This window comes from Cardiocondyla obscurior, linkage group LG02 (assembly GCF_019399895.1).
Source record: "Cardiocondyla obscurior isolate alpha-2009 linkage group LG02, Cobs3.1, whole genome shotgun sequence".
NCBI classification, from domain to species: Eukaryota; Metazoa; Arthropoda; class Insecta; order Hymenoptera; family Formicidae; genus Cardiocondyla; species Cardiocondyla obscurior.
This window is the reverse complement of record NC_091865.1, coordinates 1,417,425-1,442,537: the sequence shown is the minus strand read 5'-3', so window position 1 is coordinate 1,442,537 and position 25,113 is coordinate 1,417,425. Positions and strand designations below refer to the sequence as shown.

General features: G+C 37.2%; 1 protein-coding gene across 1 annotated transcript; it reads right to left on the bottom strand.

The window, feature by feature from the left end:
- Nucleotides 1-2,962: 2,962 nt before the first annotated feature.
- On the bottom strand, nt 2,963-25,043 carry Dsd (attractin-like protein dsd). The gene is made up of 12 exons (XM_070674064.1): nt 24,528-25,043; nt 13,511-13,858; nt 12,416-12,597; nt 11,488-11,918; nt 10,761-11,356; nt 10,206-10,686; nt 9,638-10,043; nt 9,421-9,564; nt 9,172-9,321; nt 8,708-9,095; nt 8,291-8,507; nt 2,963-8,045 (listed from the first exon to the last, which is right to left on the bottom strand). Exons 1-12 carry the CDS (start codon nt 24,914-24,916, stop codon nt 7,800-7,802), a joined length of 3,978 nt encoding a protein of 1,325 aa, XP_070530165.1. The 5' UTR covers nt 24,917-25,043; the 3' UTR covers nt 2,963-7,799.
- Nucleotides 25,044-25,113: the final 70 nt, after the last annotated feature.

Genomic DNA, 25,113 nt, shown 5'->3' with positions numbered 1-25,113 from the left:
TAATCGCGGCGTGACGGGATCACCCGGAGAAGACGGAAGGAAATAGCATGGAATTTAATTTCCGAGCGATACAACTTACCGAGGGCGCGACTATTGCGTTGAAATGACATCACGTTTTTACGTTATTAACAACGGAATTGCAATTACGGATCAGCGTTACTTACCAACGACTTCCGTATAAGTTATTCGCGCTCTTCAAGCTGCGTTCAGAAACGTCGCTCGAGTACGCCTTCGCGCGTCGCCTTCATCCTTGTTCAGCTCGAGCGACGTTTCTGAACTCGGCTTAAAGAGGCTTCGATCGATAGAACATTCAAAATTCGACGCGATGTACTCGAATCCTTTTCTTCTAAGACACGTCCATGTAAGTGAGCCGAAAACAACGCATAAATCGTAAAAAGCGAATAAAAGATCGATAGAAACGCGAAAATGTGTCTTCGAATTTAACGAGGATTCATTCAAAGATCAATCGTCGTTCGTGAACGTTACGAAGTAGGAATTTGTAATATCTTGTTCCCTGGAATTTGTTATTAACCCGGGGAATAAAACTCACCTCAAGGGACCGTCGCAGCTCCCGAAATTGACTCCTCTTCCGCGAAAATCAATCAGCCGGCGATAATTAACGGTTGTCCAACGTCGGCGCTTTTTCCCGATACGTATCGCGTCGTGCCTCAAACAACAGTGCAATATAGACTTGGTCTCGACGCGAAAAAAAAAAAAAAAATTGACCAGCGGCAACATTAAGGTACGTACACATATGTATAGATACGCATAATATTGTACGCACATACACTCGAAATACTTACACAAGCGATATTTATACCGGACACCTCAGCTTTCAATAAATTTCACGCACTGACGATTAAGTTTATGTATATCAATTTTATTTAAACAATATCTGTTTTATTTTATATAATACAATATGTACCATTCGTCTGCACAAGCTCGCACGGACGTTCGTAATAATTCTCTACGTACTCTAACTTCTAGCACAAAAATACGGGCATAATTTCAAGTCACAAATACGCACGATCTCGCACACTTATTATACCTATGTACAAACACGAACATTCTCTCGAACGCATTCTAACACATTCTCTCCTCATCCTCGCTTTCGATTCTCTTTTTCAAGATAACTCCCTCCGTTCTTCAAGATAGGTTCTCTAGGAAAAAAAACATGTTGTTGGCAAACTTTTTCTCGCAATCCAAATTAATCCTCTGCATTTTTCCGACCAACGCGACCTTTCTCCTTAATACGCGACACGTCTACTTTCATCTCGCGATCGATTTCCAAGCATCATTATCTATCACGAGCGAATTGATGGTACGATAAATTAAAATTCTGCTTAAAAGTAAAATTCTTGATTTAATATACCCGATCGTGACATCGTGTAAAAAAAAAAAATATGACGTAATAGACGAATAATTAATTATTAAAAAATACATAAAATTATTAAAAATTCCGTAGAAATGCTGCGCTCTCGAATTACAAAATCTATATCCCTCGTCACTTGTAAAATGTTAATTTAATTAGTCTGATTATTTAGAAAGAAGAATGATAAAAAAGCTTGTGTTTTACTTTTTAAAGAGCTTTAAAGAAGTTATTAGATCATTCTTCGAGAGTGATAAATTTCCGATCTATTGTCGAAACGTATGCGAGTCGCATTCCGCGAAAAATAAAGACTCGTCGACGTTACGAACCATCCGTTCGCGCGCAGTTATGCTGATTTTTTTTGTAGACTAGATAAAGCTGAATATGTGATTGGATGATAAGGTATGCGCGTGCACAGAACTGCAACCATTCACACTCTTTTCTTGTTATTCGATGCATTTGTGCGACAATCTAAAAATATATCCGCGACGTTTCTTGTTCTCGTCATCACTTTCTGGATTTAACTTCCAACGATACAGATTTTTGGCCTTCCGCTGCACGTATAAATAGCACATTTTTTAAAATATATTTCTTCCTAAACGTATGCAAATGATCTTAATTCGCAGAACTCTTGAAGCTTAATTATAGTTGTCTTAATGGAATTAAAATCAACAAAAAGAAACAATTAATATACGTAACAGATATGCGTGACCTAAATCGCACGAAATCTCCGGATTCGTCGACGATAAAATCATGCAATTTAATCAACTTTTTCAGTCATTGAATTTGAAATAAAAAGAAGCCTTTTTTTCCCCCGTTAACAATCATTTCTCTCGATTGAAAAATTTCAATAGTTTTTTATCCCTCGGTATACATGTTCCAATTTTCAAAAAGTAAAGAAAAGAGAATTAAATCCTCTTTCTAAGGATTATTTTTTACAAAAAGAGAGATATGATTTATACAAATAAAATCAGAAAATAATCCAAACAATCTGTATACACGACACTCTAAGCTTGGCCGAGGAAGTTTAATTCTCGAGATTAAAAATATCTGACGTTAAAGAAAGTAAGTTAAATAGGTAAAATATGGTGAGACGAACGGAAGTTATTTCCACCTCTGAAAATAATTTAGTTAAAATGTAAAATACCTCAATTAAGAAAAAAAAAAAAAAAAAAAACTAATCAAAAACTGTCTTTAACTTTTTGCGCGCGTTTAGAAACTAAACGACATAACATCTTTGAGTTACAATCGTTCGGAAGCCTTTCTTCTTCGTTGCCTTTTTTTCTTATCAGTTGAAATAAAATTATGTCCCTGCGTATGACGTTATATATACAAGTAATAAACTTACGAGTAGGATGAAATGATCATTATTAAGCTCGAGCGGCTTTAGAGCACAAAAATTGTCAAATTATCACATGGGAGTTACAAAAGCTTCGGACATTTATTCCTTTTTCTTTTTCTTTTAGCAAGAAACGCTATTTTACCACAAGATATTAATGGAGATTTTAAAAAATGTAACAGATACGACAAGTTTCAATTCAAAATTACTTCGACACATAATATATCTGGTTCATTTTAACGACGAAATCAATGTAAAGTTCCAAGTAATAAGCGACGATAACATCGTGTGTAGAAATAAATATTCTCCGACTTTGCACCGTACACATACGCATTATATGTATAAACGCATTTGTTTCGTCATCGCAATCCATTACGCGCTTCTCAGAGATGTTTTGCGAGACTCGAATTAAAGGATTTAAAACGTTTCGTCAACTTACAGATTTTTTATCAAATAGTTTGTGTGCCTTATGCTTATGCTCGAATAAAAATAAATATCTCCGACTGTGTACTAGAAAAATTGCAAGCTATGTATAATATGCACAATCGTACGTATAATTAATTAGATTATTAAGTATTCTTATTATACGTTCGCCTGTGTTCCCGGTTATGGGTGCCTGTGTATGTATACGCGTAGGTATATATGCGAGAACAGTTTCTCTCTAATCCTGTAAATTCGAACTTTAGTCGCGTTCTGATGCATCGCGATATCTTCAAGCCGGTGCATTCGTAATTAAGCATCGTCGCTCTTCGTCCAAGTTTCACATAGCAGTGCTTAAGAATTCTTAACGGCTAAGATCGGTGACTCGAGTATCCACGGAAATGGATATATTTTACATTCGTAGTATGCCCTCCAACTTTAAGATATATTTTGCGATTAAAAAAATTTGGAGACCACGTCTACGTCGATAAGATCATAAACGCATTTCGGGTTCTTTGCGAGGAAGATATCTCTCGGATTACCCTTTTCTTTTTCCTCTTTCGAAAGGAGAAAATCGAAGGGATTCTATGGATCGCGATGGGAGTTCTTGCGATGTTCATTCGCTCATATGTGACGTCGTACCGAGAATTCAGAGACAATACAATATTGGACTGATCAATCCGGTCGGTTCGTACGTTTATAAATTTCCTTCTAATAACTTTTTATCAATTAAGTTCTAATGTAACTCTATCATATAGTTAATTATTTTATTCTATTATTTTCAAATATAATCTACTAAAAAAAAAAATAAAATAAAAATGTGTTAGAATTTGCACAGTACGCCTTCAATTACTTATTCAACCAAAACATTATTCCTATTTATGTATACATATACATATATTATACATATATATAAAATATAAAATATGTAACATTATAGTACATATAATGTTAATACATATATTCATTTGATTATACGTGCCGATACATATATGACAAATTCTTAGTGAAATTGGAAACTTTCGTACGAAAAATTAATAAAACAGGTTTCCTATTTCGTGCTATAATCGTTTTCCTAAACATATCAGATAAATAAAGATGAAAAGAGTATATATGCGTAGCATATTATACTATTCTATTTTTATGTATTAATTACGTCTTTTCGCAGTAGCCATTTAAGAGCGATAAACAACGCTAGTCCCATCGTGAACGCGAACAACAATGGTGCATGAGCTTCGTTGATAAAAAGAAACATAAGATAAGATTATGGAAAATCGATGATTTGCATGTGTTATCAGTCATAGAGATCGATCGGCATAGGAGACCGGCCGTCGTCTCGGGATCGAAGACGAAGCATATCGTAAAAGATCAATGAAATGGAGGATATTGTATTGGCAGTGTTACAGTGCACAGCAAACTCAATAAACAGAAAATCGAAGCTGGAACTTAACCCTTGAGAGTATTAGCCTCTGGGAGCGATTCTTAACAATCATAATATCCAGCTAGTATATAATTTAAACAAAGAAAAAAAAACTACTTTCAACGATCATTCATTTAAAAGTTTTATTTTTTGAAAGAGCCTCGATAAAGTTAATTCAAAATTTATATTTGCTGAGAGTCACTCTCTCCCTCGATGGTAAATTTCTCAAGTACTATCTAAAAATTAAGAAAACTAGAAAAACATATCGATGTATGAGCGCCGGTGGACTGTCGTCCTAATAATTTTAAGTCAACATAGAAAATAGGTCGAACGAATATTTACACGAAAGTAATATTGCAAATTTAAACGATATTCCTAATGACAAAGTATCTCTATTTTACATACAAAAATTTATTTTAGACAAAAAATATCTTTGACTTTTTGCGTTTTAATTCCGATCCTTTCGTTGTCGAAATTATTACCGTAAAAAAAGTAAAACCAGTGTTCTTAACGTAATGTTTATAAATTTATAAGAATTTTGTTAATTATCGAATATGTAAAAAAAATTAATAAATAATTGTATATGCCAACGAAAGAATCAAAAATATTCATTATTAATTTATATAAATTATATATACGATAAAAAGTATTTTGTCATATAATATATCCAATAAAATATATTTTAAAAAAATATAGGTTTATCTTTTTGGCGCTCATAAGAAAAAAATTATAACCACTTCTTAAACTGAGATTGCTTATGTTATTCGAGTACAAAAGCTCCTTGTATCAAAAAGTAAATTCGACAATAAATAATAATTAGAACTATATTGCCGTTAACAAAATATTATTTCTTAAAAACGCGGCCAATAATTACAAATTTATTTCTAATTATTACATAATAATTGATTATGTTTGAGTGCTGTCTAGTTTTCTACGTGCGCAATAACGATTTTATTCATATCTATAGAGTTTTCTTTGGTACGAAAAATATATTTGAGATAGAATGCGCATTTATCGCTTAAAAGAGAGCGATTCTGGTTTATAATATATGTATATATGTCTCTTTTCACCATCATCTTTATATAAATTAATATTTTAAATGATATAAACACAAAACGTTATGAGTATTAAATGTCATTTAAAAAATGCATTGTGTTTGCGCTAATTCAAGTAATAATGAACCATTCATAATTTGCTTGCTCAAATTTGCACCAATTATATACATACACATACACGCGCATAAGCATATGTTACATCACAATGAAGAAAGAAAATTAGTTGTTGTAACATAAGTTAACTTATTTATATAAAAAAATACGCAATATATGTATGTATATGAATCTTATATAAGCAATGACTGTTTTTACGTATTACTATGATTGTTTTAATAAAAAAAAAAAAACGGTTTTTAATTAAACACGTTTCACGTACGTATGAATTGGCGCTACAACTTTCTCTATGTATTACTTTTCGCTAATGAAATATATGAAAAAATCGTAAAATTTTCAAGTAGCAAGTTATTTTCTTGTATTTAAAACAAGATACAAACTTACTATTAAAAAATGGAAGTATACGATATTTATTACTAATTTTACTGTAACATATAAATATGAAAGAATACAAAGCAGGAGCTTATATTCTTCTTAATTGTTAAAAAAAAATTAAAAACATACGAATCTCGTAAATATATTAATATATTAATTAAATGCTAAAAAAGAACAGTCATTCAATTAACGTGCGAGATAACTGGCACCTTTACTTGCTCTATAAAACAAAAAAAAAGAGATTTTGAATGAGATTCTTATTATAAGGATGATATTAAATACTTTTCGTTTTCGCTTGTGTACTAAAATCTCGAGCATAAACTATCAATTATTAAAAATGTCCAATTAAATTACGCCGTTATTGGTGTCAATCTTGAACTCCACAAATTTTTGGCCATCCGACGAAAATTAATTGCAATCACAGTGAATAGAGGTAACAAAGTAAAAATGTATGTGTCGTGTGATAAATTCTAGTTTATCAAAGTTTGTTTTCATCAAATGATTTGCATTTATATTAAAGAAAAAAATGTTAATTTGGCACAATATTTTAATAAACTGTACACAAAGTTGGATACATTGCTGTTTGTACCTTTCCCAAATCTGTATTGGTTGCGATTAGTTATCTCTACTCACTTCGATTGATTTAGAATATTAATTTTTTACACATTACGAATTAAATGCATGAATAGTGCATTTTTAACGTACTCACGGGCTTTTTATTCGCCTTCGTACGTGTTTTTATCTTTATTATTAATTAACGATCAATTTTTTTTTTTATTCAAATCCGACAAAAATATAGCCTATTTACAGCTTACGTCAAAGAATTGTACTTCTTCGAATTTAATCATTTCATCAGTAACATTAATGAATTCTTTTATTAATTCTCTTATGGCATTTACTAAGTTTTATCCATTGCACTGTAGAAGTTACGACAAAACAATAAAAATATAAAAATTTTTAATAAAAACTGTATTTAGTTTTTTCAGATTTAAATGGTATTTTATTTCTAAATTTATTTGTAAAGCTCTAAATTAAAAAAAAAAAAAAAAGGAAAATATGTAGAATTTTCTTAAATTTACGATAACTAAATATATTCTAAAATAAATAAATAATTTTTCGAAACAGATGCAGTGGATAAAAGTTTTTCAAATATGCACGAGGCCAGTTTATCCACGCGACCAACGTATCTTATTGTAATTTCTTCAAGAAAAAACGATTACCTTATCATCTATACAACACTGTACATTGTTAATCAAGATCTTTAAAAGAGACTCGATTACATTTCGAATGTTAGCCGAATGATCAATCACGTCCTTCTTTCAGTGCATGAAAATATTTCAGTTAAGTCTAAAACCAAAATGTTACTTACCATGATTAGCGGACGTAACCGGTCGGAGCAATCTATTTGCTCCTCGGCCAAAGGCGTTTCCTTCTACTCGATAAGGAAAGTCGCATATATCTATATCTAATATTACACGCTCAGACTCACGTATCCGGATAAGATAACCGAAATGTTCGATTCACCGATCAGTCGCGCGTCAATGAGTAAAATTTTCGCGTTTTATCTCAGCGCGATCGTTCGTACTTCTTCACTTCGTCAGAGTTCAAAGATAAATGTCCTGTCGTATCAAGCGCGGGCAAGATCACAGAAACAACTCTAAGGCTTATCGTAGTCACATCTTATCGCGATATCTTGTCGATTTACCGCTAAATGCATGTTGAGTCTGGATGTTGGCTGGCAGACTTCCTTGTTTTCTTCGGTTCTTTTGTTGTTAATTCCTGAGATGGTCTGCGCGGACTGCCTAGCGTCACCAAAGCAGATGCTACGGCTAGACCAGCGCTCTGTCCGGCTGGCGTATAAGGCTCGCCGCCAGTCGGCAATCTGACTAGCAGAGACAGAACTGCCGCTCTGTTGCCACAACAAGGCTCCAGTGCGATTGGACTAGGAGCATCCTATATGAAAAAAACATATCCGAAACATATATCTCATTTAAATTACGATTCTATCGTTGTAAAATATAAAAAACTGCAAAATTAAAAATAAAATATTAAAATCTTAAAAATTGTGTAATTATCTTCTTTGAGAAAAATTTCCTCCCCACACAAATCACATTGCACGTAAAATATATTTTATCAGAATTAAATGCAAAGTTGTGTGTCATTAAAAATATGTAAAATCTAGGAAATAATTTGTTTACCTTCTTCTTTTTACGACAATTAGTAAAATCTGCATCTCCACGTTCTGGATCCGAATTATCAATATCGCGTCTTTCAATCTCCACCAGAACTTGACTGAACGCCCTGCTGGCCATTTGTTCCATTTCTAGGAAGAGCCTTTGTCTTCGTCGATACATGTCGTATTTTTGCTTGATCTTCCAAAGAATGGCAGCCACTAGTAGCAAAGCGAGGAAGCACCTGTGCGGTGGCATGTAATCTCTAGTTTACAAGTAAGTACTGTCTGAGGTTCAAAATGGCAAAGAGAACATGGAAAGTTTGAAAAAATAAAGCGTGCAGCCAATGAATCTGTTATGCTTTAAGATTCTTTTATACATTTAATTTTAATTCGCTTTATTTTGGATGAAAAATTACTCTGAAGTCCAAGTTATGGTACTCACGTGCAGAATGTAATAAAAAACTGCTGCAAATTCAATTTTGAATACTGAGAGAACGAGATCTGGATCCATAATGGTGGTTGAAAATCATAGACATATACATAGAACGTAGTGAGAGTATTGTTATCTTCGCTACCAAAATTGTAGTCCGCTTTGCTGAAACGGTGTTTGTACATGGCCGTTGTACAATTCGCTCCAAGTAGCAGTGGTCTCTCTGGACTATTTACTTTCTTAATAGTCACATTCATCTTAGCAAGTACGGAACATGTGATAGAGAATTCAGCATCAATTTCGGCTTTCGGTGGTGAATTCTTAAAGTTGATTGCCCGATAATGCCGATCTTCTTTCTTGCTCAGATTAAATGTAAACTGATAATCGATAGCCAAATCATCTGCGTGTATAAACAATAAAATAATTAAATTATAACAAAGTTACTCGAGATAAAAAATATATGTAATTTAACTCACAAAAGCAAGATCCTTTATTCGTAGGATCTCCGTGATAAAGACCAGATACGTCACAACGCTCGCAATGATCACCGATAATGCCTTTAGTTGTGCAAAAACATTTGCCCGTCTCGCTCGTGCATTGAGTGCCTTGATTGTTGCAAGAACAAGCTGTAATAAGAGCACACAAGTATTATTCAAATGTCCTTTTCTCGTTCGTAATTGTTGTAAATGATGATAACGTAGCACATAAAAAGAGATATTACGTACGCTGGCATGTAGCTCCATTGAGTGGACTACCATAATAGCCAGGGATACACTTATCGCAGTGCGGTCCATAAGTCAAGTTTCCACATGGTTGAATGCATACGCTACTATTTGGAAGACACTTACTGTGGCCGTTACATTGACAAGCTGTGATAATTAAGGAAATCGAATTAGTAATGACAACATAAAACGAGAACAAAGATTAAAAAGATTTACTTACTTGGACATTTTGTAAAGTACCAATAATCAAGCAAGCACGTGCTTGAACTTTTGTTACTAGGGCCACGAGCTCCACCAGGCATACACGAACCTTTACCGGTTCCCGATCCGTCATCGCACCAACCACAACCGGGATCCGAGCGGCAAGCGGCACATGATGAATAAAAACTGCACCATTCTCTGCCGGTCTCAGTAGCACGGCATCGAGCATCTATCGTCGTCCACTCGCGACATTGTCCGTATGGAAAACTGGCTGGGTACGCATTCTTATCTACGCATTTGGCTTCGTTTTGACACCAAATACAATCAGATTCCGTACAATTACGACACGATGTATATTCTACGCACGGACTGCGACACGTATCTATTATCAACCGCTGCGCTTGGGTGCCGTTTAATATGCTCACCTGTTTAGAAATAAGATTAATCGTTAATTTTTTGGAAGTTAAAAGTACAATTTAGAATTTAAAACTATTGATTAATTTTATTTTATCTCAAAATATGCATTTAATTATAATTATTATTACTAAATAAATTTGAATAAAATGTTAAAGTATATTTATAAATACCTCTCGAGTTTTTGAATGCGGTTTGCATCGGTCTGGTCCGTTAGACCACGACCAAATGCAATGTGGATTGCTGTGGCAAGCATGACATGTGTGCAGCTGTAAACATTCGACGCCAGTGTTCATGTTACACTGATCGAGTTCTGTGATGGCTTTCGAATTCGGCGAATTTACATTGTCGCGGCATATTTCGTGTAAGCAACTTTTGCCACACCACACACAATTGTACGAAGTCTGCACGCACGCAACACAGTCTGTGAAGAGTTTGCAGAGTTCCCCATGCGACGTCATGCCACGCGGTGGCCCAGCGCCCAGACATTTCACATAAATTTCGTCGTATTCCTTATGATTGAGTATGTGCTGTGATATTTTTGTAATTTGCAGACATCGACTCTCTAGCTTATGCCACACGCATTTCATGCCTATTGGAGTATTCAGGCACAGATTCTGATTCGTAAAATATTCACAATTGCCAGGAGTGTACCTGCATATTAACAATACATCAGTATCTACAGATAAGCGGATAAATAAATATATCTAACAAAATATATTTGTTACCTCAGCATGTCAGAGAGCATTTCACCGTCAAACCCACCGTAGATATACATTGACTTCTCGAAGACGGTCGCGCTATGTCCGTATCGCGGAAGATCGCTCAAATCTCTAGGCATGGTATATAGATGCCATGTATCACATATGACATCGTAACCGAGCGTATCGGCCGAGTAGCATCGCGCGCCGTGCGATTGCTGTGTATCGTTGTGCATATTACCGCCAAACACCAACATTAGTCCACTCGTGACAAAAGTAGCCGTATGAAAGAAACGCGCTGACGGCGCTGACGTAAGCAGCCGCCACTCGTGATAACTAGGATGATACGAGTACAGCCGACTGGTCAAAATATGTGAGCTTTGTGACTCCGACACGTAACCACCATACACATAAATGAGACTTGTAAGGGGATCGTAGGCGGAACTGTGTCCGTAGCCGCCCTTCACTGGGAAGCCCCTCGTTTTAATAATCTGCCACTCGCGCGTACTCAAAGAGTACTCCTGGACGGTGTTTAAGTAACCAAATTGCGGCGAATAGCCAAATATCACAATCATCTTCTCCTTGCCATGAATTTGCACCAAGGTCGCAGTATGCCCTGCCACCTGTAAAAATATTCGTTAAAACAATCGGAATATTACACAAAATTTTCAATCAAAAATTGCGTCACGTACTGACTGATTATCGAGTAGCAATAATTTTTCAATCTTTCTTCGAATTAAATAGATATGCTCACCTTTAATGGGCCACACATCGTATTTCTTGTTATGATAATTTTGTCAGGGTGATGGGTTTTGTTATAACAATCATTTTGCACAGTAACGTTCTCCCAGACTTTGGCCGACACATCAAATGCCCAGATCTCGTTGGTCACAGTGGAGTTCTGCACAACGCCACCGTACATGAATATCTTGTCGCCGAACAGCACGCACGAGTGCGCATATCGCGGTAACGGCACTCGACCCTCAACATGAGGTGTCTCCCAAACATTGCCGTTATAATCGTACACGTATATCATCTTGGCACGATGGAAACTCTCGCCGCCGACCACGTACAACGAATCTTTCCAAACGATGGAACAGTGACTAGCCGAGCCTTCCGGCGGTAGATCTTTGTACGTGACACTCTCCCAGAATCCGTAATCGCCTCTTTGGCTGCAATCCGCACCTGCAAAAATTATACTTTAATAAGCTTTTATTTTATTTTACTTACTTTTATTTCAACATACATTTATTACTACATATTTCAAATTGAAATAAAAATATCTTGTAAAATATCGTTACCGATAACATTTCCAAATCGCAAAAATTAATTCTGGAAACTACGGAGAAGCATGTACGTACCACACGATACTCATTATCTGAACGTTGATTGCGCTGCATAATTACGTCAATTACGAATATGTAAGATAATACTAAACATTATTTGAATATCAGATATCACGATATTTATCGTGATACTGCCTGATATTACGTCAGTACGCTATTATTGTAGATTGAATATCCGGAAAACACTATCTCGAATCTATTTACTAATGTATTTTTATTTTATCGCATCTTTATATTGCATAACGGCATAAATCTTTTATGTATCAATCTAATCACCGATATAAAATAATAATCTCTCATTATCAGCTACAACTTGTTCCTACAGTCTTCAGTTACCTTTAAATCCGTGAAAACAGCGGCAGTGATGACTCTCTCGATCACATTCGCCCTGCTGATGGTGAAACGAGCAATTGTTCGGGCATACTTGCACGTCGCAGGCCTCACCGGTCCACGTGGCGTCGCAGGTACACGTGCCTTCAATGCACACGCCGTGGCCGGAACAGTCGATATGGGAATACCTGCAGGAAATGGCACATGTGAGCATACAAGATATTATTGAATCGTTTTTTAATGACGCAAACCACCATCTCTGCCGTTAAATAAATATAAGCGCTCCCGTGCGCTATTCACACGATCGTACAATAAATATTTGCATCCTGGGTAATTTATCAGAATAAATGCTCGCTCTCGATATTTAAGTGGTGTAATATATAAAAAGTAAACGATTCCGGAAAAGTATATCGTGACACGTGATAGCTCGAATGATAGATCATACGACGGAACTGGAGTCAGGTTATCCTAAACTTTGTAAAAGATTTTCTTACGAAAGAATTTGTATAAAAAAATATCGAAATGGAAGAAAATAACCCTCGTTCTAAAAGTATGTAGAATCGGAACCGGTAAGGTTTCAACGAAACGTGATCAAGTGGTGCATTTGAAAAATAATTTTCGCTCTTTCGGATAAATTTTCCAGCGGGGGGGTTCTTTTTTTTTTTTCTTCTCGAAATTCATCTTTTAATCGTAGGTAACGTTATCAAATGTGACGCAGATACGGTTACGCGCATTTCCGTCTCGCAGAGGAAGCTCGATAAAGTTTGTAAGCCGACAGCGACCTAATTACGAGTTATCGGTGGTTGCCACTCTCCATGTAACCTTCTTATTCTACTCTGGGGCTTTCGGATCGAACGCTACCGATTATCAAATCAATATTTTTCATTTTTAATAAATGTATATCACGCGTGAATTATTTATATTCAGTCTTAGCAAAGTATAAATTTCGCTAAAACAAATACATACATGTTAAAAAAAGAAAAGATAAATTAATAAAAAAATATATAAAAAAAAAGAAAAAAAACAAACAGTTCGCGGCATGGAAAAAAAAAGATAAAGGGTAGAAAAGTGATCGCAGCAGTGCTTACTACTAGTGCTTACCTGCTCGCACAAGCGTTGATTTTATACGTAATATTGAAGCCGCTCATATTGTACGCGACGTCGGAATAAAAGTGCAATAATGCGCTACCGGATCGCGCTATTACTTCCGGCACGCGGCGTATGTGATAGCTATCTTTGTGCATCAGGCCGGAGAAGACAGCCAACAACGGCGCCTCGACGCTATCGCCGTCGTAGATGTACAGATGGTCCCAGCCGCATTCCGTTGCGAATTGCTCCACGTGCATCCGTATCTTCGTGTTTGGGCTGCTCTCGATCAGCCAGGAGCATCTGACATCCGACGTGTAGTTACCGAAGCCGTCGTGAATGGTTCCCGTTCTCTCCGATAATCTGAAAAGGATAGGACACGATCGTGAATCACATCCTTGGTGCAAAGCCGTAGCGACCGTGCTCGTAATTATTTTTCACCGTCCGGCGAGGCACGGACTTGCTCGACAATGGCACGGACCGACTTGGACTTGCGACATTGGTTTCAATAACATGCCGACGCAATGCGCAATAAATTAACGCATCTTATCGGTACCAAGAAGATGGATGAAGATAGAACGCTTGCACGACGAATAAAAAGAAAATCACGAAATATAAATAACGATGGCTATTTTTTTTCTTTTTTTTATATATATATTATCGTGACGTATTTTGTATATAGATAATATATATATATATATATATATATATATATATATATATATATATATATATATTGTCGTATTATCATAAATATCTTTCTTTATAATCATTGCTGTTACATATACTTGTATCGTTCGCTGATCGATTGCGTAAAGCGTGCATTCATTATATAGATTTTCACCAAGTAAAATTGTACGTGCTGGTAAAGAGGCCTACGTTAATAGTTAAAAATAACTCGGGTTGTAAATAACTTATAAAATGCGCGCGATACGAGGGAGAGAAACGTATCTCGCAAAATACATCGAGTGTAAAATTTAATACCGCGGCGCGTCGTTCAAGTCGTGATATGTCACGTATCTTTTTAAGAAATATTATACGTATGCGCGTGCACACATTTTTCTAGCCTCAGATGTATATGTTATTAGAATCTACTTTCCTCTTTCTTTTTTCTTTTCTCCTCCCCTCACTCCTGTAACGTTAACGACGTGATGTAATAAGATTAGAATTAATTCAATCGATATTGTGCTTGCGAACGCGAATAATGAAACACAATCCGAATAGTCCGAACGGTTACATACATCGTTGCGTAACGTTACATCGATATGCAGATCAGGCGGATGCAGCGGGCTCGTCACGGAAGAGAAACATCAGACTGCTACATCATCATCAATAAAATTCTAGCGCGCTTCATTAATTACTCCCTATTCTTTTTATCCAATGAGCACGTTTGCGAGGCCATAAATCACGGGAGACGCGAGACGACCGGAAGTCGGTGGAATGAAAAATAACGTCCGATAGAGGCTCTAAGAAAATGCGATACGCGTCTCAAAACCTACGCGTATCGTTCTTCAATCACGTCTCAGCTTCAATCACCGATTAGTCCGCGAATAGGAAAAAAGAAAAAAAAAAAGAAGGAAAAAGGGATACGTAACGAGATTCTATAACGAGCTTGTGAAAATGCCAGAATGCCACGTGAAAATAACGAGACCGGTTCCGCGATGTTCGATCAATCAGAATTTTAGCCGAAACGCCAAACGCTGGGAGCGATCGGTGGCCTTTTATCGAAGATCGAGGGACGTTGATGCAGTTGACGATAACGGCTATGATTAACCGCGCCCGGAATGTGTCGCGCGTAATTAAAGACAACGCAATGCAATTTAATGGAGAGATGCGTGGTAACTAACAGCGCGACGAGAGCGGGACGAAGAACACCTGCGGTTTAGTAACGCGCACACGGTAGTTCGACGAGAGGAGGACGCTGCGACGACGGAGGAATAACAATATACTTGTATAAAAAGAACAGCTTTCCGTAAATACGCGCCCGCTTCCCATGAACGATTGACAGAAGAAATGACGATGCGAGTAACGCTGCGCTAACGATACCGCGCGTGTATTTTATATTCTGCGGCATTTACTCGCGCAATTCTCACAATTAGCCACGTTCTCGATGAGAACCTCTCGCCTTTGACCGAATTACTTCAGAGCAATTTTTCGATTAAATATCCAGAAGTCACTCTTCCCGCAGATAAATAAACCGGGAATCAACAGCGACACAAATTACTGTTATATATCACGCCGCCGAGGCTGCTAATAATCATTAACTTTGGAAAATAATTCAAAGATAACGCGAAGACACGCGCTTTTATCATTTCTGCGACACGAAAGCTCGATAAAGATTTTATCATGGAAGCTTAGAAACAAGGATATTGCGGATTGTAGCGAAAGATGTACAGGGTGTTCATATATACAATCTCTCTCTCTCTCTCTCTTTCTGCAGTAATAATAAATATGAAGGGCATGGTAGATATAAAAGCCATGGCTTAGGGGACTTTTACGTTTCTTTACGAGCAGCCAGTTTCATTTCCACTTTATATTTCTTCAATAAGTAATTTATAACGACGCGAACAATCGTTCGATATTTGCGCAAGGTATTTGCTCTGCTTGTCAATGGCAAACTAAATTATCAAGCTATAAATATAATTTATTGTTTACCTTAATTATATGATACAATACAAATTATTATAAAAATTTAATGAATACGCAGAGACCGGAAAAAAAAAAGAAAAAAAGAAAGAAAAGAAAAACACAAAGGCGGCATAAATAAAATTGTAGATTACGCCTTCGTTAAGGATTGCGTAGTGCGTATCATTATCGCAATTGCTAAAATTGCAACACGCTTATTGCATTGTGAGCATTAAAATGAAAGCCAGAACGAAATTAACATATCATGAGAAATGATCACGCCACTACTAACTTAACATACCAAATTAGGATTAGTTGAATCGTCATTAATAACAGCTTGACCATTGACAGGCACAGTTTAAATATTTTCACAAATCGTTTTCTACCATCTTCACGCATCTTAAAGTAATTGGGTCGAAGGTACATTTTTTTTTTTTTTTTTTTTTTTTTTTTTTGGTATGTAAGACGACAGAGATAAGATTAATATCGGGCTGTTTGTAAAATTCGTAAAGGTAGTATTGTAAAATGGGGAACAAAACAGAAATACAAATAATCTCCCGTGTTTTAATCCGTTTAAGATGCAGGATATGAGATCCACGTAATTACAGCGGTAGAATTATCTATGATAAGAATAACGAGTGGATTTGAAACAAAAATATTCTAAATCCTAGCCAAGTGATTTCGTCGTCGTCGAAACGATGCACGGGCGCATGAAATTCCACGTCTTATTAAGAGCGCCTCGTAAACATCACAATCAGAAATGGGCCCGCTCTTATGAACGCGTTTATTTGACGATTAATAAAACGGATGAGTCACGTTCGATGTCAAGTTCGATGACCAGCTGATTCATTCTTTATTTGATACAAGCAACGCAAAAGGAAGCGATCGACGAACGTAAAATCGTTTCCTTATATTTGAATATCATCATCTGTTCTTTTTAATACAAAGAAAATTTACTTTAAAATAAATTTCCAGTTACACAAGCATGTTGCTCGGCACTGCGATCATTTCGATTTCGTAATCACGTTGAAACTTCAAGTATTTTTAACGTATAAGTCGGCGGAATAGAATTAGAAATGTGAATGTTGGTTAGTCGGCAGTAGTTAATTATAATTATCGATATCCGAAGATTTAATTTACCGTATTAAGTTAAAATGAACTTAATAATCAAATTTAGTAAGCTTCTAACTTAACGCGATGGAAAAGTTAAAATAAGATATAGCTAAACCTGCTACGAAGACTTAAAATAATGTGTTGCCACGAGACACACTTCGAATAATCTCTGTGAAAGTCCTCTCGAATCTCTGCTTGCGTAATAGCACAGCTAACGGAGGTGTGACGATCAGACAAGATGCAGAAGTAAGATTAAAAGAAATTTAAAAAAAAAAAAAACATAAGGCAAGAAAAGAAAGTTTATCTTATTTCAGTAATAAAAAGAAAAAGAAAAGAAAGAAACCTGACGCGTCTTGTAAAACGATGTCGCCTTGCAATTTACAGAAAAAATAAAAAAAAAAAGCATAATTTAATTTCGACTCGAGACTTTGGAGTCGATGTAGAATAGAACGACGATGTCGCAGCCGTGAAATTGCATCCATTTGCAACGTGATGCGTCAGAATCACAGACTTTTATATTATAGAAGTCTGTGGTCAGAATGACACGGATTTATTAGAAATACTCAAACAAAGAAGAAATTACCGCAGAGGAGTTTCTCCGTGTAAAATAAAAGGAGGAAAAAAAAATGGAAAGTACAAGGTAACTAATAAAAAATGAGTACACGCGTATTTCTGTCATGCGACGGGCTTCACAAGCGATCGAATTTCGTTTTCACTATTGGATTTCACAGGTAGAAGAACAGAAAGGAAAATATTAAATTTTTCAATCTCTCTTATTGAGATTCAGTAATTAGAAGTTACACACAACAGACGATAGATTGGAATGTAATCACCCGGTCGTTAATATTTTTTAAATGTAATTTCTTTATATTTCGAATCCCCGCGAATTATTCTGGTACTTAACAAAAATAGTGAGCCACGAATTTGATTTCAGAAATATCCTAATGCTTTTCAATCTTTTCTAAGATCTGAAATGCGTTTCGGTGGGAAACAAACGTATTTAAAAATAGTATTTAAAAATAAATCCACGCTTAGATAATCTATGATATATTCGTACATATGAAACAAGAACATTATTTCAAATTTTACGTAAAATTAGAATTTTGTTTGCGCGCGCTTTATTTTATTTGTTTCGCGAGCACGGCGGAATCGCAATAAAATTAATAAGATTTTATTTATGACTCGCACTCAGCATCTACAAAGATTCTATCAAATGCTTAATTAACTCCATTCATCACTTACTCACGCGTATACGAAGTACTTATCACTTTTATCTTCCTTTCAATGGACTTTAAGTAGAGCACTTTAGATCGCAGATTAAAAAGTTACATCGCGCTGCAAAAGTTACTTAAATTTTCATACGGAAACGTTATCGGCTCGAAATTCTTTTGAGGACATTTCCGCCACGCGGTTCTCATTTTCGTTTTCTGTGGGCGAGTCTTGTGAATTCGCGAAGTGGCACAAACGCGCACCAAACGCCGGGACGTGTAGTTCATAAAAATCACGAAATTCTACCGGTTCTCGATCCGGTTTTTATTACCATCGGCTGACTTTGTGGCGCGTGTAACTCAGGCGCCGGATAACGTCTCGCGAGTAGCGAGAACCACGTGAAAGATTTCTTTCTCGTTTCGCTGAACGATCGGACGAGTGCAAGAAAGAGATCTCTTCTCTTTCTCTACTTGAGATTAAAATGTTCACCGTCATAAATGAAAACCGCAGCTCGTACGATACCGAAATCCATCATTGATTCTTCCGCAATTCTCATCCGCGAGTAAGCGGAACGTGACGATTGGCGTAACGTGCCTTTTTGCGTATCGCAGCATCAGAAATCAAACTCGCCCGAGATCGGGTTTCATTTTAAGAATCGCCTCGAACACTCGCGGCGAGCTGGCTCATGCCGTATTGCACCCACGAGCGAAATAAACGCGTCCTGCAAAATTGAGAATTCCACGCAAAAGTGTTCCCCTACTCGAGAAGCAATAAAAGTTGTTCCGCGCCAACGGAATGTGCGCTCATTTAATTGTCGCGTATATGGCGAGGCTGATATCGAAATATTTGGGTCCCAGCAATTCGAGCAACAATATGCAGCATCGAGATCGCGGTCACGTCGTTGAAAACCAAATTTAGAACGGTAATTATTCCTCACGTCGATATCTCATTTTCAAAATTTCTAGCGCACGCATGTATAATCTCATATTTCGCCCGCATTAATATTCCAATCTTATACGCGTTTTATTTTCGTTCGACGTTTCCATTTATAGAATCTTGTTTATTCGCGTAATTTGGACGCGATTTAGAAGCGATTAAAATTTATGCCGATTATATTGCAAAACCAATCGAAGTGCTTGACTTCCAATTTCAGCAACGATATCGGTAACATCGTTGATAAATAAGTGCGATAATGAATATCTTGCTGATGTTAATTTATTATCAGAACTCGAGTCTTAACAGCATTCAGCTAATTACGTGAAAATCGATGTCACCCGCCCGCTTACGTTTCACCGAAGGGAATAATCTTTTTGTATTTAAACGGGGATCACTCGGATTAATGGCGAATCAGTTGGCTGTATTAACAAACGTAACGGACTCGTCGATAAACGCATTGACATACGCTTCGCAACACATCAATAAATGCATTGAAATGCACTACGTAACTTTTCCGCGCGGATCGGCTGCATTCTGCGAGGAAAAAAAAAAGAAAAAAAAAAGGAAAATGACAATGCTCGCAGGCGATAATTAAATTTAGCATGACACGACCACGAGACTAATGAACCTGTGTTTCCCGATAGAAAAAGAATGTTCCGTTCTATTTTGTGTCCATTCTCGCGGAAAACACAAAAAACTTAGCGCGGAAAATTTTTCTTTCGCTCCCGCTAAAAACGAACGAAAAAATTCCAAATATACAAAACTTACTGCACATGTTATTAAATATCTTTTCTAGAATTTTTCAACTGGGAAAAATACGTTTCTTCGCTCGCAACATCCGAGAGAAGACTCTGAAATCTCAGCGCTATTTGCGGAGCTTATTTCGAGAATTGATCTCGTTATAGACGAACGTAGAAAATCAGCTGCGATAGATCAGTAGACAAAAGGCTTCGCATCGGGGATCACGGAAGAAGATTTTATGGCCGAGGTGACATTTAGAACGCTTTCCAATTTCGCTGTAGTCTCTCCGGCTCGCGAGAGACGTAGAACATTTTTACGGATTATGATTATAACGGTATCAACGCAACCCGAATAATCCGCAAGCGCAATTAACCACGTTTAATCGACTTCGGCTCGGAGTTTTTATCGATCTAACGCATAATTATATTCGACTGATAAATAAAACGTTGAACTCTGAAAAAATCAGCCTCCATCTAAACGTAACGATCGATAAATTATCTCCAGGCATCTGGCGTTTCGACATTACCGCGTAAGCTTTCGACAGAAAAGAAAAAAGATCTGTTGCGTCACGCGTTATATTTAAGCTATTTGCCTTATTTTAATGGCAAGGTTTTTTAAATTGACTTTATTCTGTCCATCGATAGCGAGTCGAACGACGTCGAGCAAAAGTAAAATAGATGCATAGATAATGATAATAAAATGTAAATAATACAGCGACTCTTCGTATTTTTATAAAGCGCTTGTGTCGTAGATTTTATCGAAATACTTGTAGAATATTTTCATTTAAATTGGAAAAAGGAAATATTCTATTTTCGTAATATGTATATGTCGAGCAAAAACTTCACATATTCCATCAACCCAAATCTATCTCGCACATATATACACTCGTGATCAAAATATTTTTAACGATCGCACTAAAAATATTTCGTCTATCACGATAATTTCGAATATCCCGTGTGAATTCGAAGTTTTAAAAATATATCTAGTGTTAAATTTTTTATTAAATAATGGAATAAAGTATTGAAGAATACTCGCTGCCTTTTTCAAGCTTTAACGTGTAGAAGAAAGATTAAAAATTGATCAGCAGAGGAAACAATAATTTCTCATTTACATGTAAATTATAATATGTTAATAAATTTCACAGGCAGCCTTTAACAAAATGGCAATTTGAAGTTTATAATAAAATGGCGAATGTTGAAAATTGGGAACAATTAATGTACAAAGCATGTAAATAAAAAAAAAATCCCCCAGTTTTATCACGATTCGCTTTGTATTTGCACGTTATTAAGGATTCATATACAGAATTTAACAAAATAGCCAATCGAAAATGACTAAAGGCGGAACACGTTAAAATATTAACGCCAACGTCGCTCTGGGTTTCAATATGCAAACGAGCGATTGTTCCATGAACCGTCGTACATTATTAAAGAAAAGGATTAAACCGCATGACGAATCATAGCGAATCGCGTGTCGTGCATAACAAGACAAGACGTGCAAAACGTGACGTATCAATTTTCTCTCTCGGCGTACCAATTTCGGAGCGAGGCATTAATATAAATGGATGCTCGTAGGAAAAATTGAATTTTCTTCAACCCGACTAACGAGCTTTGCTATCCGTCCGCGGAATCAACTTTCGTCCCGTACAATTTACAAATTTTATTTTGACCAGTCCCCTAAACACAGTACTTTCCAAGATACTAATCGCACTCGAGGCACGTCTAAGCTCGCTACATGCATCGCTACTATATTTGTACGTAAGCCGTTGCACGTGCTCGGACAAGAGCTAAGGTCCATAGAGAAGATAGCGCGTGAGTAGGTAGAGTTATGCATAATGTAACACGTGGTATGAAACAAAACGCCTTCTCCGCGATAACAAAATCGATGCGCGGAGGATAACGCTGGGAACCGAGAGATAGAACCAGCTGCGAGAGCAGCTCTGCGGAATTCTGGGCTCACAATAAAAGTATGAAAAGACGAGAGATCGTATACGTAACATCAATAACAAATAATCTTGTTACGAAAGAAATGTACTGTAATATAATAAAGCACTGCCAGATAGAAAATATTTCCATATGTATAATGATATTAGAATATGATTTTATAATACAGATCGCAAATATTATACGTTAAAATTTCGAATAGAACACCACGAAAAATCGTGCTCGTTGACTGACGCTGTTTCAGATAATTTAAATAAAAATAAGACAACGTGTCGCGGCGAAATCCGAAAGATTTACCGTCGTACGAGAATTCATCTGGAAAGTAAAAATTTCGAAACTAGCTTATACATTTTCTGCACGTTGCAGAAATTCCGTATTTTACACGACTGAAAATGTGACTTCGCGAGATAAGGCGAGAATCGAGGGGGGAATAAAAAAAAAAGTATGAAATCATTAAATGCAAACTGATTAAAGCGATTCGGGCCACCGTTCGTTCACAAGCATACACGACTCTAATTAAATTCGCGGCCTAATGCAATATTACTAATGAATAATTTCACGATATTATCGTGTCGGTACCAATCGCGACATAATTATTCGGTAATCATAACAAGTAAAGTGGAACAGTTTTAAAATTGTACGACACGTTTTGCGGAAGATTAACTACGTTTAATAGCGATAGGAAGTTTGTTTTATTAATCACAGAATATGTGTATTTGTATATATGATGAATACAGATTTACCAAGGGATTACAAAAAAATAAAAATAAAAATAGTAATATCTCGATAACTTTTTGTTTAATTTGAAATAAATCAGATACGGTGGAACTACTTCAAAGATATCATTTGGAGGTAATGCGTAATAATTATCTTAATGCCTTCTAAGTCATTAGCGTGATGCTGTGAGACGAACGTCACTCGCATGTTCATCGTACTAAAAGGAAATCAAATTAAGCGTAATCACCAAATAATAATTTGCAGCCCGTGTAACGGAATTCCGACGTCTAGGCGTGACGGAAAATCACCAAGTGATTATTACCGCGTAGCTTTTATCGGTTAATTAATCAAATAGTTTGCGCATTGTGAGTGCTGCGCGAAAAGTCAATTTTTTCTTTTTTACAAAGTAATTATAAACATTATATTATAAATCCTTTACTATTATACATTTGTATAATTTTAATCCTTTAAAATGTACGATGTATTTTAAATTATCCTCTTGATAGAACATTTATTTATCGATCTGTAAACGATAAATGATGAATAAATGGACGTCCGATGTTCTACGTTAACTACAATTCATAACTTTTATTCGAAACAAAGCTGTTTTTTCTCCATGCAACGGTAATAACTAACTAATACTACACGATCGGAAAAACCACCTATTCATCGCAAATATTACATAAATGTACATTTGTTTTTACGAGTTGAATTACTTGTAAAATGTAAATTTTAATAAATTTGAAATAAATTTTAATTTGAAATGAATTTCGACGCTCGCAACGTTACAAATTTATGCTTTATAAATTTTTCAGCTTAAAAGAAAATCATCAAAAAAAGGGACACGAGTTTTTAGGTTTCTCAATTAGTTGTCAAACTTTTTATGCAAATATGGTGATATTAATATTACATCATAATACGTTATATGGTTACATAAAGCGAAACAGAAGATGATGTTTCGCGATGTATTCTCACGCTCGCAGCTCTATTAATCATCGTCACCGCGACGTTCCGTACCGGGATTAAATCCTCGCGGACAGGCAGAAAATCTCATGCGAATTCTCTGAATCGGGCGAAGTTTCACGGCGCGATATAATCGGGATCTTTGACAGAGAGCACTTTCTCCGGCGCGTCGGCAGCGAGAGCTTAATGTTGACGATCGATCGGTCGGCCGACACGCGAATCTAATTTCAGATCCTCCTACGAAAAGGCCGGCGGACTTTGACGCTCGGTCAGTGTCACCGATGACCTGTTCCGACGCTAAACGGACACCTTGCCGCCTGCTTTCTCTTCGTAACGGTTTAAATCAAGCGCGATAACAGCCACGCGGACTGGTCAATAGAATAGAAATCTGACGAAACGTTAAACGGGACGAGCGACAGAGAACATCTGGAGACGGGGCTAGCAAGAAATTTTTTAGCTCTCCTCTCGGCTCTTGCGAGAAGAGTGTACTTATGCAGGCGTTTATTTACGCCGACCACGCCAGAAAGATAAATAAATCCCTCTATCGCGTTGAAGCGACCTAGAAAGCGACGGGATCTCTTGGGGAGGCGTTGCTCCCGCAGGAATGCGGGCGAGCGATGAGCGCGTTGCTCCATCTTGCGCTTCAAGGAGGCGCGTCGGGGAATCAAAGGGAGTTTAAAAAACACACACACGCACATGCAAAGGAAAAAATAAATGGAAAGCGAAATGGAAAGCGGAAAGCAAAGTAGTGAGAGAGGATCTCTCGGGAAGACAGGCGAACGTCTTACCTGACCTTTCCGCCGCAGAATTGGCAGTGGGCGCCCTGCCAGCCCTCGCGGCACGCGCAAGTGCCATTGACACAGTCGCCGTTGACGCAGGTGTCGGGGTCGCAGCCCGCTTCCAACGTCGGCGACGATGAGGAGGCGGAAGCGGCGGCACTTACATGGATCGCCCAGCAGACGAGCGCCGCCCACAGTAAAAGCGGCGCCCACGGCACCGTCGTGGTCGCGTACCCGCCGCCGTGGCCGCACCGACATCTCCATCGCCGGTCGCGATCCCGTTCCCGGTCGCGATCGCGCCACGCGTTCCCGTCGTCGTCGCTGCCGTTGCCGCGACGACGTTTCCGACGGTACTTGGACTTATACAGAAACAAAAACATCTGCACGATCTCTGCCATTTTGGTAGGCTTCCATGTCAGGGACAATGGCCGACGGCGACGCGCCGACGAGGGACGCGCATACGGGAAAAGAACGACGACGACGACGTAGGTAAACCGACCGCGGAAGGAACCACCGGGACCAGCTTCCGGCTCGGTCCTGGTCCACGCGCGACTCGCCTCGGCTCGGCCAGCCTCGATTCGAACGCTCGTACTTC